Source organism: Aethalodelphis obliquidens, unplaced genomic scaffold (assembly GCF_003676395.1).
Source record: "Aethalodelphis obliquidens isolate GAN/ISIS:26980383/991018 unplaced genomic scaffold, ASM367639v1 scaffold71, whole genome shotgun sequence".
NCBI classification, from domain to species: domain Eukaryota; kingdom Metazoa; phylum Chordata; class Mammalia; order Artiodactyla; family Delphinidae; genus Aethalodelphis; species Aethalodelphis obliquidens.
In genome coordinates, this window is record NW_020838015.1 from 7,922,805 (window position 1) to 7,946,977 (window position 24,173).

Here is a 24,173-nt window from a genome sequence, read left to right on the forward strand (position 1 = left end):
TTTATTTCTGCTCTGGCCTTTGCTATTTCCTTCCTTCTACTAATTTTGGGCTTCGTTCTTCTTTTTCTAGTTCCTTGAGGAGTAAAGTTAGGTTGTTTGAGATCTTTCTTTTTTCTTAACGTATCACTGAATGTATCACTTATCACTATGAACTTCCCTCTCAAAACTGCTTTTGTTGCATCCCATAAGTTTTCCTGTGTTGTGTTTCCATTTTCATTAGTCTCAAGATAATTTTTAAATTTCTCTTCTGATTTCTCCATTGACCCATTGATTGTTTAGGAGTGTGTTGTTTAGTGTCCACATATTTGTGAACTTTCCAGTTTTTCTCCTGTTACTGATTTCTAGTTTCATACTATTGTGGTCGGAAAAGATACTTGGTATGATTTCAATTTTCATAAATTTGCTAAGACTTGTTTTGTGACCCAACATATGATCTATCCTGGAGAATGTTCCATGTGCACTTGAGGAGAATGTATATTCTGTTGTTGGATGGAATGTTCTGTATATGCCTAAATGTCATTTAGTCTATAATGTAGTTCAAGCCCAATGTTTCCTTATTCATTTACTGTCCAAATGATCTATCACTTTAGCATTTTGTCACTCTCCTATGAACTCTCTCCAATTTTCTCTACATCCTTTCCAAGCCCAGTGAGTAACATGCATTCTGAATTACAATGTAGACAAAGTTCATATAACTTAAAAAAATCCCTGGGGGGTTCTATTTTAGTTAATAGCAAACAAGGTAATTTGAACCATCTTTTCAACTGAGGCTAACTAGAAAAGCTGGGAAAATAAAACACAACAAAATTTTCTGCTTAATGGCATCAGAAAGCTACCATGGCAGTGAAGAGGGCCAGAGTCTGGAAAAGGAAATCCAAGAGGTGAGCCCTGCACACGGTGAGCCACGTTTTCCCTAAAAGCACCTGAGAAGCTAAGCAGAGCATCTGGCAGACTCACAAAAACAGAGTGAATCTGACAAAAACTGGAGTCCAGGGTCTTCTGAGGAAGTCTACATAAATACTCTAGGCTCTAGGTTAGAACCCTAGAAGAAAGGGCACACAGAAAACAGACTAACCCTCACAGGAACTGAAGCCCAGATTCATATCACCTTTATTCCCGATTGGATTAAAGTGATCTGGAATTGCTCATTCCCCTAAACTTGCCACTGACCAGATGCAAGGTAAATCACCTCTGAAAGATGAAAGATGATAACCTCATCTAGAGCATCTCAAATTTTCTCTATACTTTTTCATTGCTCATGTCTGTCACTTATTTAAAAAAAAAACAAACACAGATGTACAGAAGGTAAACAATAAAGCTCCTAGAAGATATCATAGGAAATTGGCTTTATGACTTTGGAGTAGACGAAGATTTCTAAAACAGAACACAAACAATAATAACCAGAACAGATAAGATCAAGAAATTGGATTGGACCTTTTGTTCATCAAAAGATTCTATCTAAAAGTGAAAAGGCAAGTCACAAGTAGAGAAGATATTTTTTATCACATATAACTAGCAAAATACTAATAGCTAGAATACAAAGGAACTCTTAAAATTGGTAATAAAAAGGCCAATGACCCAAGAGAAAAATGGGCAAGAGACTTGAACAGGCACTTCACAAAGGAACATACCAAAGGGCCAGTAAATATATGGTAAGGTGCTCAACCTCATTAGTCACTAGGTAAATGCAAATTAAAACCACAAAGGAGTATAATCTATAAAAATATTGAATCACTGTGTTGTACACCTGAAACTAATATAATATGTAAATCAACTATACTTCCATTTAAAAAAACCACAATGAAATACCACTATAAATCCACTAGAAGGGCTAAAATTAGCAAGACTGGCAATACGAGCCGTCAGTGAGGATGTGGAGCAAATGGAACTCTCATATGCTAGAGGTAAGTGTGAAAAGTGGTACCACCATTTTATAAAACTGTTTGACACCATCTTCTAAAGTTGAACCTTTGCATGTCCTATGACTCAGCAATTTCACTCCTGGGTATATTCCCAACAAAAATGTATGTAAACATGCACCAAAAGACATGTATAAGAATGTTCACGGCGGTATTTTTCATCGTAGCTCCAAATTAGAAACAATCTACATGCTCATCAACAGGATGATAAATAAATTATGATATAGTCATACAATGAAATACTATACAGCAATGAAAATAGATGAACATGGATGAATCGCACAAATAATGTCAAGCCAAACAAACCAGATACTAAAATATAAACACTCTATAATCACATTTATACAAAGTTCAGAAACAGGTAATATTATTAAGTGTTGCTAGAAGTCAGGAGAGTGGTTAAGTTTGGGGAGGAGAAAGGGGCAGTAATTGGGTTACGGCATGAGGGGAACTGGTAATTTTGTGTTTCATGACCCGTTTGGTATTGAGTGTACTTATTTTGCAATAACTCGCAGAGCAATTATGATTTATGTACTTTCCTATACGTATTCTTTACGTCAATAAAAAAATTTTAAACACTTTCAAAGTCTCCAAAGACCATATATAAGCTACCTACCCATTTGACCGCTATGTCAACCTAAGAAACCATGAAAGTGTAACTTTTTGGTTTTTAATTTTTCACCTGGGACCAAGTGAATCTACTAGAACAGAGTCTGCCTTGCATGTGGTCCAGTTAAGGCCAGGATCAGACTTGGCCAGACTCGGTTCAGCCAATAGGAATCATCCTCTCCACATGGATTAACTGGCCAACCTCCACTTCCCTTCCTGACCACAGCATGGTTCAAGTGGAATTTTAACTAATTCACCTACACAGGCATATTTCCCTTGGACACAAAGCTCTGAAGTGCCACGTGAGTCTACCAGGCTGTGGACTGGCTACCCTAATGATGTGCAAACATTCTTCTTGGCCAGAGAGATGCTAGTTATGACTGCCTGTGGTTCAATGATCATTGCATGTGTCCCAAGAGAGGACTGACTACACCTGTAGCAGCAAGCACACATCTTTCCTTGCTCATCAGAAGTCATTCACTGACAACTCAACAAGAGGATTTCATCATTGATGTTGCACAAATACAGGGAATCCTCTTAAAAGGATACTTGTGGTCAAAGCTGTACCACAGCCTGAATAGCCATGCACTCTCCTGCTTTGTCCGGTTTCCTCTGGCAGTATCTGGACCATCCTAGGAACAAACAAGAAGAAAGATACTTAGTTGCAGAAAAGGGATTGAAATAGGGGGAAAAGCTTCCCTTTTAACCATAACCTTTAGAGATTTTGAGCTCAGAGTCAAACATCCTGTATCACCAAAATTTCAAAGATTTATCGGGAGGTAATATTTTAAAAGAAATCAAGTAAGTCCAAAAGGCAGACAAATCAATCCCCAAAGAAACAGGCTTGGTTATGTCTGAGAGTAGACCAACTCAATGTAGTACAAAATTTCTTTTGGCATTTTTACTGTAATTTTCCTCAGAGTGCCTTTTAGCAGGTTAATTACCCTAAAGTAGTCTAGATCCTAACAGGCCAAAATTGATTTATAGAGAAGATTAAAGAAAGCATCTGTAAAACCAACTTTCCAGGTCCCCCACAGCTGGCCTGGGGAAATCACGCTTGGTTGAGTTTCCTGACAAACCAGCCAAGGGCTCTTTGTGGTCCTTACCCAGGCACCTGCATTGTGTTCCAGGCAGTTAGTAACTTGCCCTCCCAGCTTTAGGAAGGGGGGGTGGTGGGCAGGGGAAAGGGAGCCAGAATCAGCATCTCTGTTATTTTCTCTGCCCTCAAGTAGTACGTTCCTTTACTACGCTTCTCATGCCTTTCCAACTCAAACATCCCCATCATTTCATTTTCAAAGTAACTGGCACAATCAAACATTCATTTGTGGTTTAGGAAATCTGTTCTGTGTGAGTAGGATAAGCAGCACAATTAATATTAAAAAGTGGACTGATGGCAGCAGTCTGAGGGCAGTGCTGGGGTTCTATGTTGCTGGATGACAAGCTCTGAAAGTACAGGCTGCTTGTGAAGTGCAGCCATTTTCATCATCCTCCTCTTGAATGTTCTAGGGAGAGGCAGCTCTACAAGTAAGGAGCAATCAAGAATAACCAAATAGGGCTTCCCTGGTGGCGCAGTGGTTGAGAGTCCGCCTGCCGATGCAGGGGACACGGGTTCGTGCCCCGGTCCGGGAAGATCCCACATGCCGCGGAGCGGCTGGGCCCGTGAGCCATGGCCGCTGAGCCTGCGCGTTTGGAGCCTGTGCTCCACAGCGGAAGAGGCCACAACAGTGAGAGGCCCGTGTACCGCAAAAAAAAAAAGAATAACCAAATAAAAGTTGAGTCAACGATTACAAGTATGTAGTTCCAAATCTCAGTGGGTGTAAATGCTACCTGTAGTAGAGATGCCGAGAATGAGTCAGAAATCTCTGAGAAGGTAAGATACAGACAAGCATAGGGAGGGAAGTTAGCAAGCACTATTTAAATTCCTAATATTTCCAACGGCAAAGATGACTTTTAAAAACAGTGTCCCCCACGGTATTTGAGGAATGTTTAGTGACATATATGCAAATGGCTTAGTTAAATGGGCCCTTCTGTGGATGAGGAAATAAAAAGGAGAGACCCCAGAGACCAACTTTATTTCACATTTTAATAAATCACATAGGGAAAAGGGGGCACAGAAATGTCTCTATTTGCAGATAACAATCATTCCTTCAGGTAATTAATTGCTAGCCCAATGACAACTCTAGGGAGATTTCAAAATGCCACACGACTGAGTGGAAAAGCGGTAGATGACTTTTTTGAGAGATGACCGTTTTACGAAAAAAATTAAATGCTTCTTTATACAGTGATAGGCTCTAAGCTCTTGGTTCTAAGTGTCTGTAGAATCTTACTAAAGAAAGAACTAGCAAGATGATAAACATCTTCTGGAAGGATGCTATAAACCATTGGGCATAAGACAAGTTCCCCAAAGTCACTTGTCTGCTCTTCCACTAAAATAACAATGAAAATGGCAAACCCCTATTCTGTCATCCTAACCTCTGCATTATCAAATCACAGTGCATTCTCATCACCTGCAACACTTAAGTTCTTGCCATCCCACCTTAAGGAAGCTACAGGAGACTGACCTATATAAGCCCCAAGAGGGACAATGAAAATGAGTAAAGCAAGGGAAAGGCTTTTTTTTGAAGGCAAATTAAGAAAAGGTCTTCTCAGGCTACAAAGAGATATGCCTACAGTCCACAAATAAGATAAAGCGACCTTAGAAATGTAAGACACTAAGAGCCAACCCTGAAGGGTTACAAATTCAGGGCAAATAAAAAGTGCAACTCTGTAACGGGGGTGTTAAACAACTTCTTATTCTAAGAGATGGGGCCAGAAGCATGATTATGTACAGGAAGAACTTGGATAAATCCACATATAGAGGCTTTGGGGAAATCGGGGAGGGTCTGTGGAACAGGACTGATTTTTTTAAGCTGACCCAGAAGACAACCAACAACTGCTTCCTAGCATGATTTGGGCGGCTACCACTCACAAGCCAGCCAGCCCTTCCTGCAGGCTCCAAGCAGGGATCAGTGTGGGTGCAGGTGATCCTACAGTAGGTGGGCCGCCTGCCTGGGCTGCCCAGAGAAAAAGCGGGGACTTGGCTCTCCCACCATGCCCTCCTCAAAACCTCCATCCCCACCAGGACGGTTCACACCCCCATGTCTTTAGTTCAGGCTGCTTCTAGAATCCAGAACACCCTTGCATATTCTCACCTTCTTCCACCCACAACACCTACCTGGCTGATCCCTATTCATCTTTCAAGGCTGTGCACAAGGATGGCATCTCTGAGAAATGTTTCAAAGGCAATGGAGTGCTCCAAGAGGTGTAGGTGTAACCATCACAGGCTTTCTCAACAGACTACCTGGGCCCAAGTCCTAGCTCTACTCCTGACTGTGCCTTTGCCCTGCTGTGTGACTCTGGGCAAGTTTAAATTGAGACATAATCGACATATAACATTGCGTATGTTTAAGGTGTACACCAGTGTTGGTTTGATGTTTATATATTGCAGTTTGATTACCACCGTAGGTTAGCTAATGCCTCTATCCTGTCACATAATTACCATTTCTATCTTGTGGTGAGCACAATTAAGATCTAGTCTCTTAGCAACTTTATAGTTTATAATATAGTATTGTTGACTACATTCACTATGCTGTACATTAGCTCTCCAGAACTTGTTTATCTACTAGTTGCAAGTTTGTACCCTTAAACATCTCCCCAAATCTCCCCCTCCCCCATCCCCCAGCCCCTGGTAACGACCATTCTGCTCTCTGTCCTTATGAGTTACACAAGGGATTTTAAAACATTTTACTGAAATTGTTAATAGAGAAGCCCCTTCAGGAAAATAAATACCACTAGCTCTGCTTATCACCAATTTTTGAGCATGAAACAATGAACGGCTATTTCTCCTGCATTCATTAAGCACCTACTGTGTGCCAGGTACCATGCTGGGTGCTGGAAACACAAAGAGGAATGAGACCCAGCACCTGCCACTTGAGGAGCACATTTCCAGAGGGGGAGACAGACAGACAGATACATATGGGGTGAAGAAAAAGAAAGCAGATTGAAGACCTGGGGAGTGGCAAAAAGGTCCTATTTTGAAATAATTTTTCTAGAACTAATGAATAATGATTTCTGGGTAGAGTTATATTTCATTCCATTCTTACTGTTAAGAGATGTATTTTTTATGTTAAGGTCATTACAATAATGAGAACAGCTTATTTTTTTTTTTCAGAGATGGAGCAGAATACTGCCCCTGCCCCCCAAAGATTTCTACATCCTAATCCCTGGAGCCTGAGTCTGTTAACGTTACATGGCTAAAGGGGCTTTGTGGGTGGACTTAAGGTTTTCCAGGTAGGCCCAGTATAATCACATGGGCCCTGAAAAGTGGACAAGGCGGGCAAGAGAGTCAGAGAGATGTGGTGGGAGAAGAGGCAGGAGAGATTCAGAGCATGAAGTTTTCATAGTTGGAAGTGGAGGGGGTCAAGAGCCAGGAAACGCGGGTGCTTCTAGGACCTGAGCTTGACTCCCAGCCAATGGCCAGCAAGGAAACAGGACCTCAGTCCTACAAGCACATGGAAGGGAATTCTACCAACAACCTGAAGGAGACTGGAAGTGGCTTCTCCCCCAGAGTCCAACCCCACTGACACCTTGATTTTGGCCTTAAGAGACCTAAAAGAGAGAAACCAGTAGAACCCACCAGACTTCTGACCTACAGAACTATAAGACTGTGTTGTTTTAAGCCACTGAGTTTGTGGTAATTTGTTACAGCAACGATATGAAACTAATGCAGAGCAACAGAGTACATAATTGATGCAACCCGATTTGGGTCTTTTTCATGTCCCTGGGATGATGGGGCCAAGATTTCTCAGAAGCGGGTAACACAGGGTTTAAAAACAGGGAATTAAGAGCTCCACACTGTCTCCACCAGGGTTTCTCAAATTGTAAAGTGCACACAACCCTCCTGGGCACCCTGTTAAAGTGAACATTCTGATTCTGTGATTCTCTCAGGAGGGGCCTGAGAGTCTGCATTTCTAACGAGCTCTCTGGTGATGCCCAGGCTGCTGTCCACGGGGACACTCGGAACAGCAGGGGGGAGGTTCACGGTCCCTCTTGGAGAAGCAGACAAGGCCCTCCGCCATCTCACCTCTGCCACTCTCCACCCTTATCCTTCATCACATTGTCACCAAACCCTTAAGGACAGAGATTCATCTGTCATGTTTGCAAATGTATTCCCAGAGCCTGCAAGAATGTTTGAAATATAACAGATGCTCCACAAATATTTGTCAAATGAATGAATAAATGTTAATTTTGAACTTCTAAGACAAAAAAAAAAAAAGAATAGCAGAAAGGGAAATCAGGGGCCAAGGGAGGCCATCAGAAAAACAAAAAAGTGTGGTGGGGAAGGCAGTCAGAGAGTAGTAATCTGAGGAAAGGCACTTCAGCAACTGTTTGAAGTTAAAGATTTAAGGGACTGGATGTCAGATTTTAGCCTGGAAGGAAACTGGGGGAGGACCCAGGAACAAACAAATCCAACTTGCTCAGAAAGGTATATGTGAATGCAACTATAAACAGCTGAGTTTCTGCAGTTTTCAGGTACACACACACACACACACACACACACACACACACACACCACGAGCACAGTGGTTCCCTTCCCCCACATTCCACTAATATCCTGCTTGTGACCTTGTCCTGCTGAGATGACAGAGGCGGGATACATTCAGATTCGTGTTCCTGCCTACTCCAAAGCGGTCTCATCAATGAGCGCGCTTCTGTAAACTTGGGGAAGGAAGTGCATGATGTGTCTGCGTGTCCGGCCAACATAAATCTCAGCTGCATCTGGCATGAAAAATGCCCCCTTGAATGGGTTGGGAGGCCACCCCCAGGCCCAGGCAGCTTGCCTCCAGCTGGGCTTGTTTTTGTTTTGGTTGCAAAGTCACCAAGACCTCCACAGAAACAAAGCAGCTGAGTCTTTTGTTTTGTTTTGTTGTAATGAGTCAAACTTGCCAGGGACATGAAGCTTAAGTCTATCCACAATATTCTTATGCTTCCCTCACATAGAGCCAAAAGTTCTGGCCAACAGCTCCCTTCTTTCGCCCACATGAGCTAATATTCTGTGGCTCTGTAGCCATGACTCTGTTTATAACCTTGGGCTTCTAGGACCGGTGAGGAAAATCGTGCTCCTTGTAAATTGTGCTTTCCCATCAAATATCACTTTTTTGTTTGTTTGTTTGCTTTCAGCAAGATGGGGAACAAACATCTGGACTTCCCCCACCTCTGATTTCAGTTTCATGGCAACATTGAGCATGTGATCTGGATCCATTTCAGCGGAAGCTGCGAGGAACCCAGGGTTTCACCCAAAACTGAGAAGCCCATTTAGTTCTCTGTTTTACTGGTTTCTCATGACCACTGAGTGCTCCCAGCCCTGTTGTTAATGGCTTACTGGATCAAGAAGTCAGGCCAGAAGGACTTGGAAAAATGAGGCCCTTTCTGCATGAGGGCATGAGTCATTTTTCAGAAGGTGTCCCGAAGAACTGAACTTGAAGTTCGCCTTTTTTTTTTTCCAGTCTGACAGCAATCTTTTTTTTTTAACATCCTTATTGGAGTATAATTGCTTTACAGTGGTGTGTTAGTTTCTCCTTTATAACAAAGTGAATCAGTTATACATATACATATGTTCCCATATCTCTTCCCTCTGACAGCAATCTTGAAAGACTTTCAAAATGCCAACAGAACTGCCTTTGAGGGCCCTCTGCACGACTGCGTATGAGGTTTGGAAGGAGGGCGGTTAAAGCAAAGGTGTGACACAGCTCCTGACCAGCGCCGGCCAAAGGGGCGCCACTGGGAGTGCAGCGGAAGTGGCTACCACCTGCCTGGTCAAAATTGGCCCAAAGGGCGGTTTCCAATGTTTGCCCTGCCTGAGGCTGGGGGCGCTACCTTAACTATCGCTGCATGGACTAAATGTACCGCCAGAACCCATAGCATTTAGGACCCACTGCTTTTCAAACATTTCCACAGCAAGTTTGTCACTAAGTCTAGTTACAAGCCCACTGTCTCTGAGACATAGTAAGTTCAGCTACATGAAACCAGCCAAACCATTTCATGTATTTCCTTTCACAGATGCTTGAGTCCAGAGGCAGGAGCAATGGAAAACAGCAAAATGGCCGGGGGGAGGGGGTCGGTATTGACCAACTTGGAACTGTCAAGATGAAATTGCCCCAAACCCTTGATATCCACCTGGCAGTGACCTGTTTTTCTTACAAAATTAACTTGGCAGGCCACAGGTCTATGGAGGATGTGTATCCTACCAGAGCCATTATTTTCCCTTCAGTGAAATGAGGATGTCCATCATGAATTTCACCCAGGTTTCCTCAGATCCCAGTTTGGGGGAACCCAAACTGTCAGACTCTAAATTGGCTGCCAGGTGCACAGCTCCTGAACCCCTGTTCTCTAAAGTCCTTAATCAAAGCTCAAGTCAAAGAGCAACTTTTCAAAAAGAGCTTCTCATTGAAGCCACATGTCCCCCCTGGCACAATGGCCGATTCTAATATAGCCGCAAAGGTCTTCTGGAGCACCGTTAAAGTGGGCACCGCCTTTCCCTTCCCCCACCTTGCCTGCCCAGGAAATGCTGGTCTGGGGAAGGAGCAAAACCTGGAGGCAGGGCTTCCCTGGTGGTGCAGTGGTTGAGAGTCCGCCTGCCGATGCAGGGGACACGGGTTCGTGCCCCGGTCCAGGAGGATCCCACGTGCCGTGGAGCAGCTGGGCCCGTAAGCCGTGGCCGCTGGGCCTGCACGTCCGGAGACTGTGCTCCACTCCGCAGCTGGAGGGGCCACAGCAGTGAGAGGTCCGCGTACAGCAAAAAGAAAAAAAAAAAACCTGGAGGCAGAATGAGCCCACCAGCCCCACAACAGGGCTGATACAGCAGCTTTAGAACATGGCTGCCACTTCGCTTATGCTCCTCCCATCCAGAGGTGATGGTCTCTATCTCCTCCCACTGAATCTGGGCTGGCCCTAGCAACTTGTTGTAACCAAGAGCAAGTCACGGAAGTGATGCTGTGTGACTCCCAAGGTTAGGCCAGAAAGGGCCACATAGTCTCCACCCTGCTTGCTGGGACACGGGCTTTTGGAAGCCTGAGCCATCACATAAGAAGTCCCATACCCTGAGGCCATGGAGAAGCCATCACAGGCATTCTAGTCGCTGGTCCTAGTCTGAGTCCTCCCAGCCCAGGCGCCAGACATATGAGCGAATGAGCCTTTGGATGATTCCAGCTCCCAGCTGTTGAGTTTCCCCCAGGTTTCTTCATGGAGCAGAGGCAAGCTGTCCCGACTATGCCCTTTCCAAACCTAGAGAATGCATGTGGATACGAAATTGTTGTTCACTTTCCTTCCTATGTTTGGGGCAGTGCATTATGCTGCAAGAGTGACCGGAGCAGATGGCAAAACCAAGGACCAGCACGCGCCTCTTCCCCCACCATCCCCACCCCCGCCCCACCCCGGTCTCCATCAGAATTCTCTGTGGCAGCAGGAACTCTTCCCTGCTGTCACACGAGATGCGGCCATAGCGCTCTTGCCCTCACCTGCTTCTACAGCTTCCACTCCAGGCTGTCACTGCCACCACGATCCTGCCCAAACCTTAACCGTTAGCCTTGCTGTGACCTTCATCGCCTATGGGGCTGAGGGCTGCTGCTCTGCTACTGCCGCGCCATCACCCAGCGTCCCTCCTCTCTTGCTCAGATTCCCTGGGCTGCAGAGTTGATCACATCCCTCTCCTTCCCAGAACCAGTTACCGTGAGCCAATCACCGAGGTATCCATATATCCATTCTTGGAAGGTAGGGAGTCAGCTTAAACACACTTTTTGGCCCCTTAATATGTTAAGAACAGGGACTTTGGACTCAAATCCTGCCTCCATCATTTTCAAATTCTCTGACCTTAGATGACTCACTTCAACTCTCAAACTTCAGCTTCTAATCTGTAAACTGGGGATAACAGTTCCTACTTCATAAGGTTGTTGTCAAGACCACAATGAGGGAATCCACGTAAACTGCTTGGCGTGTAGTAAACGTTCAATAAATTTTAGCTATTTTTAATAACACCTCCCTGGGAAGAAGCATCTCTTGTGACTTACCCCTTGTAAGACTTGGAAGCTGTCATTGTTGGGTGGTGGGTCTTGATCTGGATCAACACCAACTCTATAAGTCATCAGAGAGAAAGACAAGGAGAAAAACAGAGAGTATTAGCTTGGACCATAGCGGCCAGGCTGGCTCAAAGTAGCCAAGAGGCTGACCATCTTCCCAAGGTGGAAGGAGTGGTTAGCTAAAAGAAGGGAAAGGCTGTCATGCAGAAGTCGTGCGAAAGAGGTCATACACCACATCAGATCCCAGGGGTAGGCCGGGCAAACTGTCCGCCTGCCCTCCTGCACCAGATGGCCCCAGGTAGCAAAAGGTGGGTTCCTGCCGTCCCAGGCCTCTTCCTCTCTGCTGCTTCCTTACTCCCCTCTGACCTGCTTTTATTTCCTAACCTTTTGTTATGGAATTTTTCATATATCCAGGTAAGTTTTGAAAGAATTTATAGTGAATACCTGTATACCCCTCACCCAGATTCTACCATTAACATTTTGCTGTATTTTCTTTATTACATACCTAGCCCTCTCTCTATCATCCACCTTATTTTTTGGATGAATTCAAATAAAGTCGCAGACATCCATACACTCCCCCTAAATATTTCAGCATGCATATCATTAACTTTCTATCCTGGTGGCCCCGCATCCCCCTGCAGCACAGATGACCTGAGAACTCACACGTTTGAGATCAGCAACTGAAGACAGAAAGAAAAAGCAAGGTGGCACAATCCACTTATAACAAAATCCATGAAAGCACTAGGGTAAGCTGACTTGGCTTAGCAACATACCAACCATTGCCCTATGTATCTGTTAATTCTTTATCCTTGAACCTTCCTCATTGTAAGGCAGAGAACCGTGGCACTGATGACACGGATAACATGGGGCAGCGGAGGAGGAGACAAAGATGCCAGGAAAATTCTCTACTTTCCTCGTTCCCTCCAATATTGCAAAGAGTGGCTGGGATCATAAAAGCCAAATAGAAAACACAGCTTTCAGCAGGTCTGATTTGAGCTTGAAGAGAGGTGCTGAATGGCCTTGACCATGTGTGTTATTTGCTGTCTGGCACCAGGGCGCTGACTCCGATGAGCAGACAGTGGATGTGCAAAGCCCCACGTGTGCCTTATTTTTCCTCCTCTCCCTCCCGCTTCTCCACCTGTGATGCCCAGGATATATCTTGAGAAAAGAGACTAATGGAAAGGAAGAATAGAAGACAACACAGACATACTGGCAGCCTCCACTCTGTTTTACTCCAGGCTTGCCGAGCACTAAGCTAAGGTGCGTGCCCCCTGGATGGGGGTGAGGAGATACAGAAGGAAAGGGAACAGTCACACCATATTTTGCTGAAGGCAAAGTTTAAAACCCACGAGATGAATTCATGCATTCAGCAAATATTTACTGAGTGCCTACCAAGCCAGGCCCTGTTCTGAGCACTCTGTTAAAACCTATAGTGTACCTGGCACCAGATTTCCTCCCCACAGGTCTGAGGTTTGATGGAATCTTTGTAGTGAATTAGATTGACTTCACTGTGTCTAGAGGTCAATTTCTGGCAGGAGTTTCTGAGGCCTGGAGGCTTGACCTCATAGCTGGACATTATCCAGGGACTTTTTTTTTTTTTTTTTTTTTTTGCGGTACGCGGACCTCTCACCGTTGTGGCCTACTCCCGTTGCGGAGCACAGTCTCCGGACGCGCAGCCTCAGCGGCCATGGCTCATGGGTCCAGCGGCTCCACGGCACGTGGGACCTTCCCGGACCGGGGCACAAACCCGTGTCCCCTGCAACAGCAGGCGGACTCTCAACCACTGCACCACCAGGGAAGCCCCTATCCAGGAACTTTTGAGCAACAAACCTCACAGAGATTTTTTTGGAAATGAAATATTCTGGGGTCCCAGGACTACCCACAGAGGTCACACGAGAGCCTCAGTGCTTCCAAAGTGTCTAACATACTGAAATGGTAGAGGAGAGGTCACACTGAATTCCTAGCTGTTCATCTTTAACTCTCACCTGATTTGAGAGTCTCTAATGTACGTTCCATAGAGAAATGTCCTCTATATGGTGTCAGATCTGTAAGACCAACAGCTATAGGAATCCAACATTAGGTCTTGTTCTGTGGATTCTACAGCCGCATGGAGCCACTTCATGGCAGACTAATTTGCATAGATGAGCTCCCCAGTAAAGCCTCAGAGAGAGGAGCAGAGCACTGGTTACCAGTCTGTCTCCCAGACAGCCTACCGGAAAGCCTGGTGACACAGCAGCCTTCTGCCTAACCACAGAGAGGCTATTGTGGGGCAGGAGCAACGAGATGATGTGATCTGAAGGGCATGGCGGGCAGGATGGCGAAGAGCACAGCAGCTCATACCTGCCACGGACAGTCTCTCCTTTCTCTACTGTGAATTTTGAAACAGGTGTATTGCCTTTGTAAGTGGCTTCCACGCAGTAAAGATAAAACATATGGATTTTATCAGCCTAGGTGAAATAGGAACCCTATGGGTAAGAGAAAAGGCTTAAGTGTGCCTTGTCCTACAATGAAGAAAATAAGGCCAAACATAATAAAAGCTTCCAAATGAAGTCTAGCCCCCTCTATTCTTTCAACTAACCTCTGCTAGGAGAAAAAAAAATTGTTTAACAAGAATTAAAATAAATTCTGTTTAACAAGAACTGCTTATAAAGACTAGGTTTTGACTATTTTCATTCAAGTCCTGGAAACATAAGAGGAATTCATCTATTATCCTCGGCCCACATGGCCAGGCCAGAATTCAAACAATGGAGTACGAAACACTGGAATAACCTGATAAACTCACAAAATCAGGGCCACCCTAACCTCATCCCAAACTGGTTCGACATTTTGCTTGGGGGAACTTGAGGATGATTCTAGATGCACATCATCCAACAGAACTTTCCGCAGTGATGGCAGTATTCTAGATCTGCACTGTCCAATGTGGTAGCCACCAGCCACATGTGGCCACTGTGCACTTGAAATGTAGTTAATATGACTGAGGAACTGCATTTTAAGTTTTATTTCATTTTAGTTAATTTAAATTTAAACAGCCACATGTGTCTAGTGGCTACCAAATTGCACAGTGCAGATTCTAGAAAGTACTAATTCCAGCCATGTCTCTCTAGCATCACTTTTTTCTCTGCCAAAAAAAATGACAACTATCTGCTTCCTTCTGCCTTCTCAGTGATAATACCCAAGATTCCTGCTGGGATCCTGTGGAGACGCAACTCTGTAGTCCCACACATATTAAGTAAAAATTTGCTTGAACTGATTACTTAGACAATGGAGAGATTTCTCACTTCCTCGGTATAGAAAATAAGATTGAAAACCCGCTGAAAGCTCTTCTATACAGATACTTGTCATAAACATGAAAGGAATGACAGGATTAGAAAATCACCACTTGCCCCTCACAGTGTAATAATTGTTCTGAGACAATTTTACCAGTGGGTAAAAGGTTGTTGGGAATCTGACTATTCATATGATGTTAAAGGATCACTCTACAGGTAACTTCTTAGTTACAAAGGGAAAACAGTGCTTTTATGGAGAGACCTGGCGTCTAAAGTGATCAAATTTAACATCACTAATAAAAGGACAGCCTGACAACATGCACCACCTGATATGATGCAACAAGAAAGTATAACATCGCTTTTACATTATTTTTGCGCCCCCCAAAATGATTACCTATCTCTACTCAAGAGGAAAACAAATTTAAAAAATCCACTTTGTAGGGCATTATGCAAGACAATTATCCTGAAAATCCTGACTCCTTAAAAAAAAAAACAACCCTCAATGTCATAAGAGACAAAAAGAAGGAGGGGAGGATTGTTCTAGATTAAAAGAGACTAAAGGGGCTTCCCTGGTGGCACAGAGGTTAAGAGTCCGCCTGCCAATGCAGGGGACACGGGTTCGAGCCCTGGTCCTGGAAGATCCCACATGCCGCGGAGCAACTAAGCCCACGTGCCACAACCACTGAGCCTGCGCTCTAGAACCTGTGAGCCACAGCTGCTGAGCCTGAGCGCCTAGAGCCCGTGCTCCGCAACAAGAGATGCCACCGCAATGAGCAACGAAGACCCAAGGCAACCAAAAATAAATTAATTTAAAAAAAGAAAAAAGAGACTACAGAGGTGACAACCAGGTCAGTCAGAGCACACAGTGACAAGGAGCGGGGGGAGGGGCACGGAGCCACCACGGGCCTGAATTTAAAAAAAGATGACAGCCAAAGGAAACTTTGATTGGATTCTGGATCCTGTGTGTGTGTATAAAATTCATGTTGCTTTCTCAGGTGTGATAAATATACTGTGATTATGTAGAAGACTAGATTCCTAGGGGATACATGCTGAAGTATTTAGGGGTAGAAAGTCATGATGTTTATAACGTACTCTGAGGCACTCAGAAATGGTTGAGAGAGTGAGAGAAAGAGAAAATGACGCAAAAATGTATGACAAAATGTTAATAATTGGCACATCCAGGTTAGAACTTGGATATTCATTGCTCCATTCTTTCAGCTTCTTTTACAGATTTAAAATTTTTCACAACTTAAAAACAATATTTAATTATATCTTTGGTGAAAATGTTTCACAAATACGTGAGTACAATTTCCTGTCTCTATAATTTAATCTAATTTACTAATAATGATGATTCGGGATCCTCATATTACTCCAGGGTCTGAAAAATCACAAATTGTGAAGATTCATGGACATAGGGTGCTATAATAGGTAAATAGGTAGATACAGTCTAATAATTACACGGGTTTTTTAATCCCAGATAAATCTTAGAATATTCTGTTGAGGTTTTCCTCCTAAAAGTGAAGGGCAAGGAGAAAAATGCTAGTTAACTGAAACATATGGTTAACTAAATTCCAACCAAGACAGCCATCCTCAGAGCTGGTTGTGCACATCCCCTGGAAACCCGCAGTTCTGAGCACAGGCCTACCCAGAGTAACTTGGGAGGGCCCCTTGGAGGGTCTCGGAGGTCCCTGCTACTGACATAAGTGCTGAATAGGAGAAAGTAAACCTGCTTCCCAGCTTGCTACTGGGTTTTAAATGCCAAAAGAAAACAGACCAGGGGACTTGCGACACAGACCGTGTTCTGCGATTTCTTTCCCCATTCAAGGCTGTTTACTTCAGGACAATTGAATGATTACTTTTCTGGCAGAGTTGAGGGTCTCTTGGACCAATTCGCAAGGATGATAATGGACCCCTACAAAGGGCCTCACCCTTGGGGCAGGGTGTGTGGTGGTGTGCTGGGCAGCAAGAAATACCAGGTACAGTATTTTAAGTACAGTGCTTCAGAAGACTTAGGGTTCGTTAACTTTCTGAAATTCCTGGTTTTAGGAAACTGTCCACAATATATATTTCCCTCCTGACCTGTTATAACGCTTTTGATCTAGGCTACCATATAAATCTAAAACTTCTGTGCTGTTTCATTACATCATATTTTAGCACTCCCCTGATACATCAGGGTTGAGCTCATCTAAGCACATACAACAGTCTTTTCTTCCAGAATGAACTGAATTATCCTTACTTTCATTAAGAATAAGACAAATGTGGTAATCCCATACCAAATGAGAAAATAAAGCTATCACATTGATGTGCTCATTCTGGAATGAATACAAAAAGTGAATCATTTCCCTTTTGATATAGTATGTACATTCTGATTAACCACCATATAAAATGCCATGAAATCTCAGAAATTTTAGAAGCTAGATTTAATCAACAGGTTTTTACTTTTTAATTGGAATGGCTGAGGTCCTAAATTATTTGGGGAATATGAGACACACATGTTCACATAAAACACTGAACAACAAACAGATCATTATCAGAATTCTCTCATGTCCCAAGTGTAATAACTTGCACTTTGCCTGAGGGACCTTCCTTCTTGAAGGTTGGATATTTCAAAGGAAAGGATTTCCCCTGCTACTTAACTGGTAGTTACAGTCAGGTCTCTGAAAATGAATTTGTGTGTGTATGTGTGTGTATGTGTGTGTATTTTAAGCAGGAGAAAAAAGTGTGAATCCAGGGAACTTAAATGCTTCAATTAACTGTATGCATGTCATTATAGTTGACATTGGGGCCTGGTAATATCCCAAGATTCATGCTCCATGACAGGTACTGCTGCTTTTACCACTGTCCTCAGAGAGTAAAACACTTTCACAACGAGAGAAGAACAGAGTTCAAGCCTGTTTTGTGTCTGATTTATCTACCAGCACCCAGAATCAGATCAGGAAGAAAGCATGCCAGTTAAAGATATGGAAAGGAAAGAAGAAACACTAAAGTCTTTACTCTGATAGCCCCAAATCACCATCCTTAGGCATAATCAAATGATAAACTTGGATGGACACTGAGAAACAAATTGCATTAGAAGAGTCTTTCATTATCTTCTGATTTAAAGAAAAATCTGTGTTTTGTATCTTCTGATTCACCATGATAAGGTACAAGTACACAAATTCATACTTAAAAAGTAAAACGGCATTGGTGCTTAATTAAAATGGTATAAACCATACCCCAGTCATGGCTGAAATAGAAAATTCGAGTTCTCTTTATGACTTAAAAGCCTTGTTTACTAGATCACAAGCAGAATTTTGTGGGGAAAGCATTTGTGGCTCTGAAAATGGGCTGCTCTTAACACTAAGCTCAGCTGTACACGGAGAGACTCGCCAACTCCAGCTTTGGTGCCACACACTGTCCAAAATGGGGCGAGGGGGGACAGACTCTCAAGAACACCAACACATTAATCAGCCCAGAGGAGGGTAGAATAATGATTAACCGGACCTCCTGCCCCTTTTCGAAAAGGGGCAGACGGTTGGCGCACACGGGGAAGGAAGAAAGACACAAACAGCATAAAGAGAAACATCTCAGGTTAGAAAGAGGAGAAAAGCCAGGCCCAGTTAATTTGTTTCTGAGGACGCCCTGTGTCACCTGAAGTACTGCCAGCGGTGTTCATTCTGGTCCTCTTCGGAGGGCTCCTCGACGCCAACTCTGGGCAGCAGAAGAAGGGAACGTGAGTGTGACGGGGACAACAGGGGAACTAGGAGCTCTGGGCACATGACCTGGACCACGTCCATCAAAGAATAAAATCCGCACCCCCTCTTAAACTGTCCCCCTGTTCTCTAAAACCCAGAGAGGCTGCTAAATTTACATCAAAAGCAACAATGTTAGCAGCCACGTCAAATGAGGATTGATTAGGAATGAAGACAAGCCTCTCAAAATATAACGTAATGAAATCAGAGTAATAAATGCAACTCATAGAAAATGACTTCATACAATTTTTCAGGAATTCATCTGTTTTATAAAGCAAGACACATCCATACAAAAACTAGAAAACAGAAAGTTGTTATTAAACATATATTTGAAGTGTTTACACGCAGTTTTACACATATTTGACAGAAAGAACACTGTATCACTGAAAACAGCAAAAACAGAAGATAAAATGGCCTTTTTTTCTAGACAAGTAATCACACTGTCCATGGGTTGTACCCGAAGGTCAGGAACCCAACTTCTGCTATTCTCTTTACCTTATGGCTTCAAGAGTTGACACGGTCTATTTTCACCTCCCTTAATAACTGCTGGGTTATTCAGACTACAATTTGAATTACACCATCATACTAAGAGCAGGGTTTCACAACCTCAGCACTACTGACTGACATTTTGGGCCCTGGCCTCTACCTGCAATATATCACCAGTAGCACCCCGCTCCAGCTGGAGCAACCAAAAATGTCTCCTGACATTGCCAATGTCCCGAGAGGGCAAAACTGCCCATAGTTGAGAACCTCTACTCTTAAGTCCTGCATTCTCAGTGGGGGGTGAAAATTGGTTCTTATGGGACAAAAAATTGTTTTAGATATTACAGTGGTTTGTAGCCCTCTAAAGCACCACAGTACATAAACGGATACATAGATCTGTGGTATGAAAATTTCAGTGGAAGAGGTAGATAAAAAGAACATTTTTAAAGGCTCTTATTCAGAGGGGCAGTGATGGAAAAAAAAGGTTGAGAAACACTGCGCTAGATAATGCCCAAATACTCATGCTACTAATATGCCCTGAAAAAAGCAAGTGAGAACATGATGCTTCTTAAGGTGGTACTTTTAATTAGGTATATGTTCAGAATGTGACTTAAACCAGACTACAGTATTGAAAAATTGTAACAAATTCCAGAAAAGCAAGCTGGATTCCATTAATGTAAGATTCACTAGTAATAATAATAGTAATAGCCGCAGTATTAAGGTTATGATTAGCAATGATAATGTCATAGCTAAAATACACTAAATGCTTTCCATGTGCCAGATGGTACATTTAATGGCAGAATTCTTTATCATGTTTATTTGGTATCACATTTTATCTTCACACTGTTGTCATCCCCATTTACCCAGACAGGAAACTGAGAGCAAGAGAGGTTAAATAAGTTGCCCAAGGTCACAAAGGTAGAAAATGATGGAACCAAGATTGCAACTGAAGCTGTTAGATCCCAGAGCCCTAGCTCTACCCCTTACAGGATATTGCCTTTGACTACAAGGTGGCGTCTTTAAATTCTTTTAAAATATCCAGTAACAAATGCTATTACATAAAGATCTCAGAGCTTCTCCCTGCCTTTATTCCTTAATTTATCTTTAAAGAGCTTTATCTTAAACTCTCAATGTGACAGGATTATACCTAGCAGAGTGACCTTACTTGTCCTTGAGTAATTGTATTGCTGCACTCTGGAGTATGACGGTTACCCTGTTCATTTGGCTGCCTGGGTGTATGCCATTAACCCTCCACAATCACCACCACTTCATTGGTGCGTCACTTGAAGCTGGGCCTTCCAAGAGGACAGCCACCATGCCACCAAAATGTGCTCAGGACATAGATGAGGCTCATCTGCTGAATCTGCTCATCTGCTGAATCTGCGCATCTGATGGTTTTTTCAAGTTGCCAAAATTACAACCTTTGTGAATAACAACAACTTGCTCAAGAGACTAAGAAAAATAGTATGTAGTTTGTATATTACCAGAAGGCAATTTGAAGTTTGTATATTACCAGAAAGCAATTTGAGCATTTTGCCATTACGTTTTAAAATAGCAATCACATGCTCAACATCACTAATTATTAGAGAAATGCAAATCAAAACTACAATGAGGTATTACCTCATGCCAGTCAGAATGGCCATCATTAAAAAGTCTACAAATAATAAATGCTGGAGAGGGTGTGGAGAAAAGGGAACCCTCCTCCACTGTTGGTGGGAATGTAAATTGGTGCAGCCACTATGGAGAACAGTATGGAAGTTCCTTAAAAACTAAAAGGAGAATTACTGTATGATCTAGCAATCCCACTCCTGGGCATATATCAGGAGAAAACTATAATTCGAAAAGATACATGCGGGAGTTCCCTGGTGGCCCCCGTGGTTAGGATTCCGGGCTTTCACTGCTGTGACCCCGGTTCAATCCCTGGTTGGGAAACTGAGATCCCACAAACCGTGTGGTGTGGCCAAAAAACAAAACAAACAAAAAAAATACACATGCACCCCAATGTTCATTGCAGCACTATTTACAATAGCCAAGACATGGAAGCAACCTAAATGCCCATCAACAGAGGAATGGATAAAGAAGATGCGATATACGAACACACCACACACACACACACACACACACACACACACACACACGAGATGCAATATTACTCAGCCATGAAAAAGAATGAAATAATGACATTTGCAGCAACATGGATGGTGAATCACTTTGCTGTACTCCTGAAACTAACACAACATTGTAATAAATTAACTATATTTCAGTTTTTTTAATGGTTAAAGAAATAATAAAAAAACAAAATAGCAATCACAAAATTTCAATTTAAGATAAGTTGGATTTCTGGAAAGCAGTGACCTGGCTTTGGATTTGTGGTTATATTCACTTTATATTACACACAGACTAGAAATTAGCCATGGTTAAAAGTCATAGCTGGGCTTCCCTGGTGGCGCAGTGGTTGGGAGTCCGCCTGCCGATGCAGGGGACACGGGTTCGTGCCCCGGTCCGGGAAGATCCCACATGCCGCTGAGCGGCTGGGCCCGTGAGCCATGGCCACTGAGCCCGCGCGTCCGGAGCCTGTGCTCCGCGACGGGAGAGGCCACAACAGTGAGAGGCCCGCGTACAGCAAAAAAAAAAAAAAAAAAAAAAAAAAAAAAAAAAGTCATAGCTAACTCCTAATTATTTATGGAGGAACTCCAAGTCCTACCCTGGGCTTCTGACTTCTGGGCAGCCACTTAGCAGCTGATCAGGACCTCTGTCAGCAGCCTGGAGAAGTAAGAAACAACTAGGTACTGATCTTACTGAGGTCACAGATGTCAAAACACCACACTGAAGTTCAGGGGTTTTCCGAATCATTTTAGAATAAGAACCTGGTCCACATAAATGATCCGTGGCCATTAAGTAACACCATAAGCCCAAGCCACAAAAACCAATCAGTCTCATTACCTTATTTCTGAGGGAATTTCTTTTAATGTAATCTCCGTAAATGTCAGTTTCTACCTCTAACATATCACTATTTATACACATCTGAAAAAAACGCAATGAACTGACACCATATGTATTTTTCACCAATGGTACACTTTGCTTCATTACACTATCTGGGTAGAGTTGGACAGAAAGAAGGAACTAATATAGAAGCAGATTGAAATTGAAAACAGAGAAACAATACAGAAAATCAATGAAATAAAAAGCTAGTTCTTTGAAAAGATCATTAAAACTGACAAACCTCTAGTAAGAGTGAAAGAAAAAAAAAGAGAGAAGATGCAAATTACCAATACTGTGTCATGAATGAAACATGGGATATCACTACAGATCTCACAGACATAAAAACAATAATAAGGTTATGCTATGAACAACATAAACATGACAATTAGATGAAAATGACCAATTTCACAAACTGCCACAACTCACCAATATGAGATATAGCTGTTAAAGAAACTGGCTTCATAATTTATACAATAAAACTCCTGGAAAAGAAGACTCCAGGACCAGTCGGTTTCACTGGAGGATTCCATAAAACCTTCAGGAAGAATTAACACCAATTCTAAACAACCTCTTCCAGAAAACAGAAGAGTAGGAAACATGTCCCAACTCATTTTGAGAGGCCAGATTACCCTGATACCAAATCAAAGGCAGTATGAAAAAAGAACACTACAGACCGGTATCCCAAATCCTTAACAACAGATTAGTTAATAGAATTCAGCAGTATGTAAAACATTTATTTATACACCACAACCAAGTGGGGTTTAACAAGCAAGGGTGGTTCCGTATTTGAAAATTACTCAATGTAACCTATCATATTAACAGGTTAAACAAGAAAAATCCTATGATCATATCAATTGATACAGAAAAGCATTTGATAAAATTCAACATCTGTTCATGATAAAACTCTCAGAAAACTAGCAATAGATGGGAACTTCCTCAACTTGATGATGAACATCTACAAAAACCCTACAGCTAACATCACACTTACTGGCGAAAGACTGAATGCTTTCCCCTTTAAGATCGGGAACAAAGCAAGGATGTCTGCTCACATCACTCTTATTTAACATAGTACTGATGGTCCTAGCCAGAGCAATAAGTTAAGAGAAGGAAATAGCACACTGGTTGGAAAGGAAAAAATGAAACTGTCTCTATTTGCAAATGATCTGATGGTCTACACAGAAAGTCCCAAAGAATTTATAAAAACAAAAACAAACTCTCCTAGAACTAATAAGTGAAATTGGCAAGGTGTCGGGATACAAGGTCAACCTACAAAAACCAGCCTTATTTCTATATCCTGGCAATGAACACACAGAAAGTGAAACTGAAGATAGAATAACATTTAAAATAGCTCAAAACGAAGAAGAAATACTCAAGACGTAACTCTAACATACACAGGCATTCTATGCTGAAAACTATAAAATACTGCTAAAAGGAATCAAAGAAGACATAAATAAATGGAGAAATGTGCCATTTTCATGGATTGGAAGACTGAATGAGGTAAAGATGTCAATTCTCCCCAAATTGATATACAGGTTTAATACAATTCCTATGAAAATCCCAGCACAAGTTTTTTTTAAGATGTAGTCAAGCTTATTTTAAAATGTATACAGAAAGGAATTAGAAGAGCTATGACAATTTTGAAAAAGAATAAAGTGGGAGGACCCACTCTGCCTGATGCTCAAGATTATCATATAACCATAGTTATCAAAAGTGTGGTACTGGTGGAGGTACAGACACATAAATCAACAGAGCAGAATAGAAACAGACCCGAATGCATACAGCCAACCGATTTCTGGCAAAGGAGAAAAAGTAATTCAATGGAGTAAGGACAGTCTCTCTTACAAATTGTGCTGGAACAACTGGATAGCCATAGTCAAAAAAAATAAAATAAAACCTCAACCTAAACCTCATGTCTAATATAAAAATTAACTTAAGATGGATCACAGATTTAAATGTAAAGCATAAAACTAAAAAACTTTTAGAAGATAACACAGAAGAAAATCTTTGGGACCTAGGGCTTGATGAAAAGTCTTTAGACATAACACCAAAAGCATGATGTTAAAAATAAAT

General features: G+C 42.5%; 1 protein-coding gene across 3 annotated transcripts in view; it reads right to left on the reverse strand.

Moving 5' to 3' along the window:
• Nucleotides 1-24,173, reverse strand: part of SLC9A7 (solute carrier family 9 member A7) — a 151,612-nt gene that overhangs the window by 17,403 nt on the left and 110,036 nt on the right. For 2 of the 3 annotated variants that reach the window (XM_027091376.1, XM_027091379.1), the window contains exons 13-15: nucleotides 18,538-18,597; nucleotides 11,633-11,696; nucleotides 3,078-3,160 (exon numbers count right to left, since the gene is read on the reverse strand). In XM_027091376.1, coding sequence (XP_026947177.1) covers nucleotides 3,078-3,160; nucleotides 11,633-11,696; nucleotides 18,538-18,597 — 207 coding nt within the window. The remainder of the gene's footprint in view (nucleotides 1-3,077; nucleotides 3,161-11,632; nucleotides 11,697-18,537; nucleotides 18,598-24,173) is intronic. The other variant, XM_027091380.1, reaches the window with a different exon arrangement.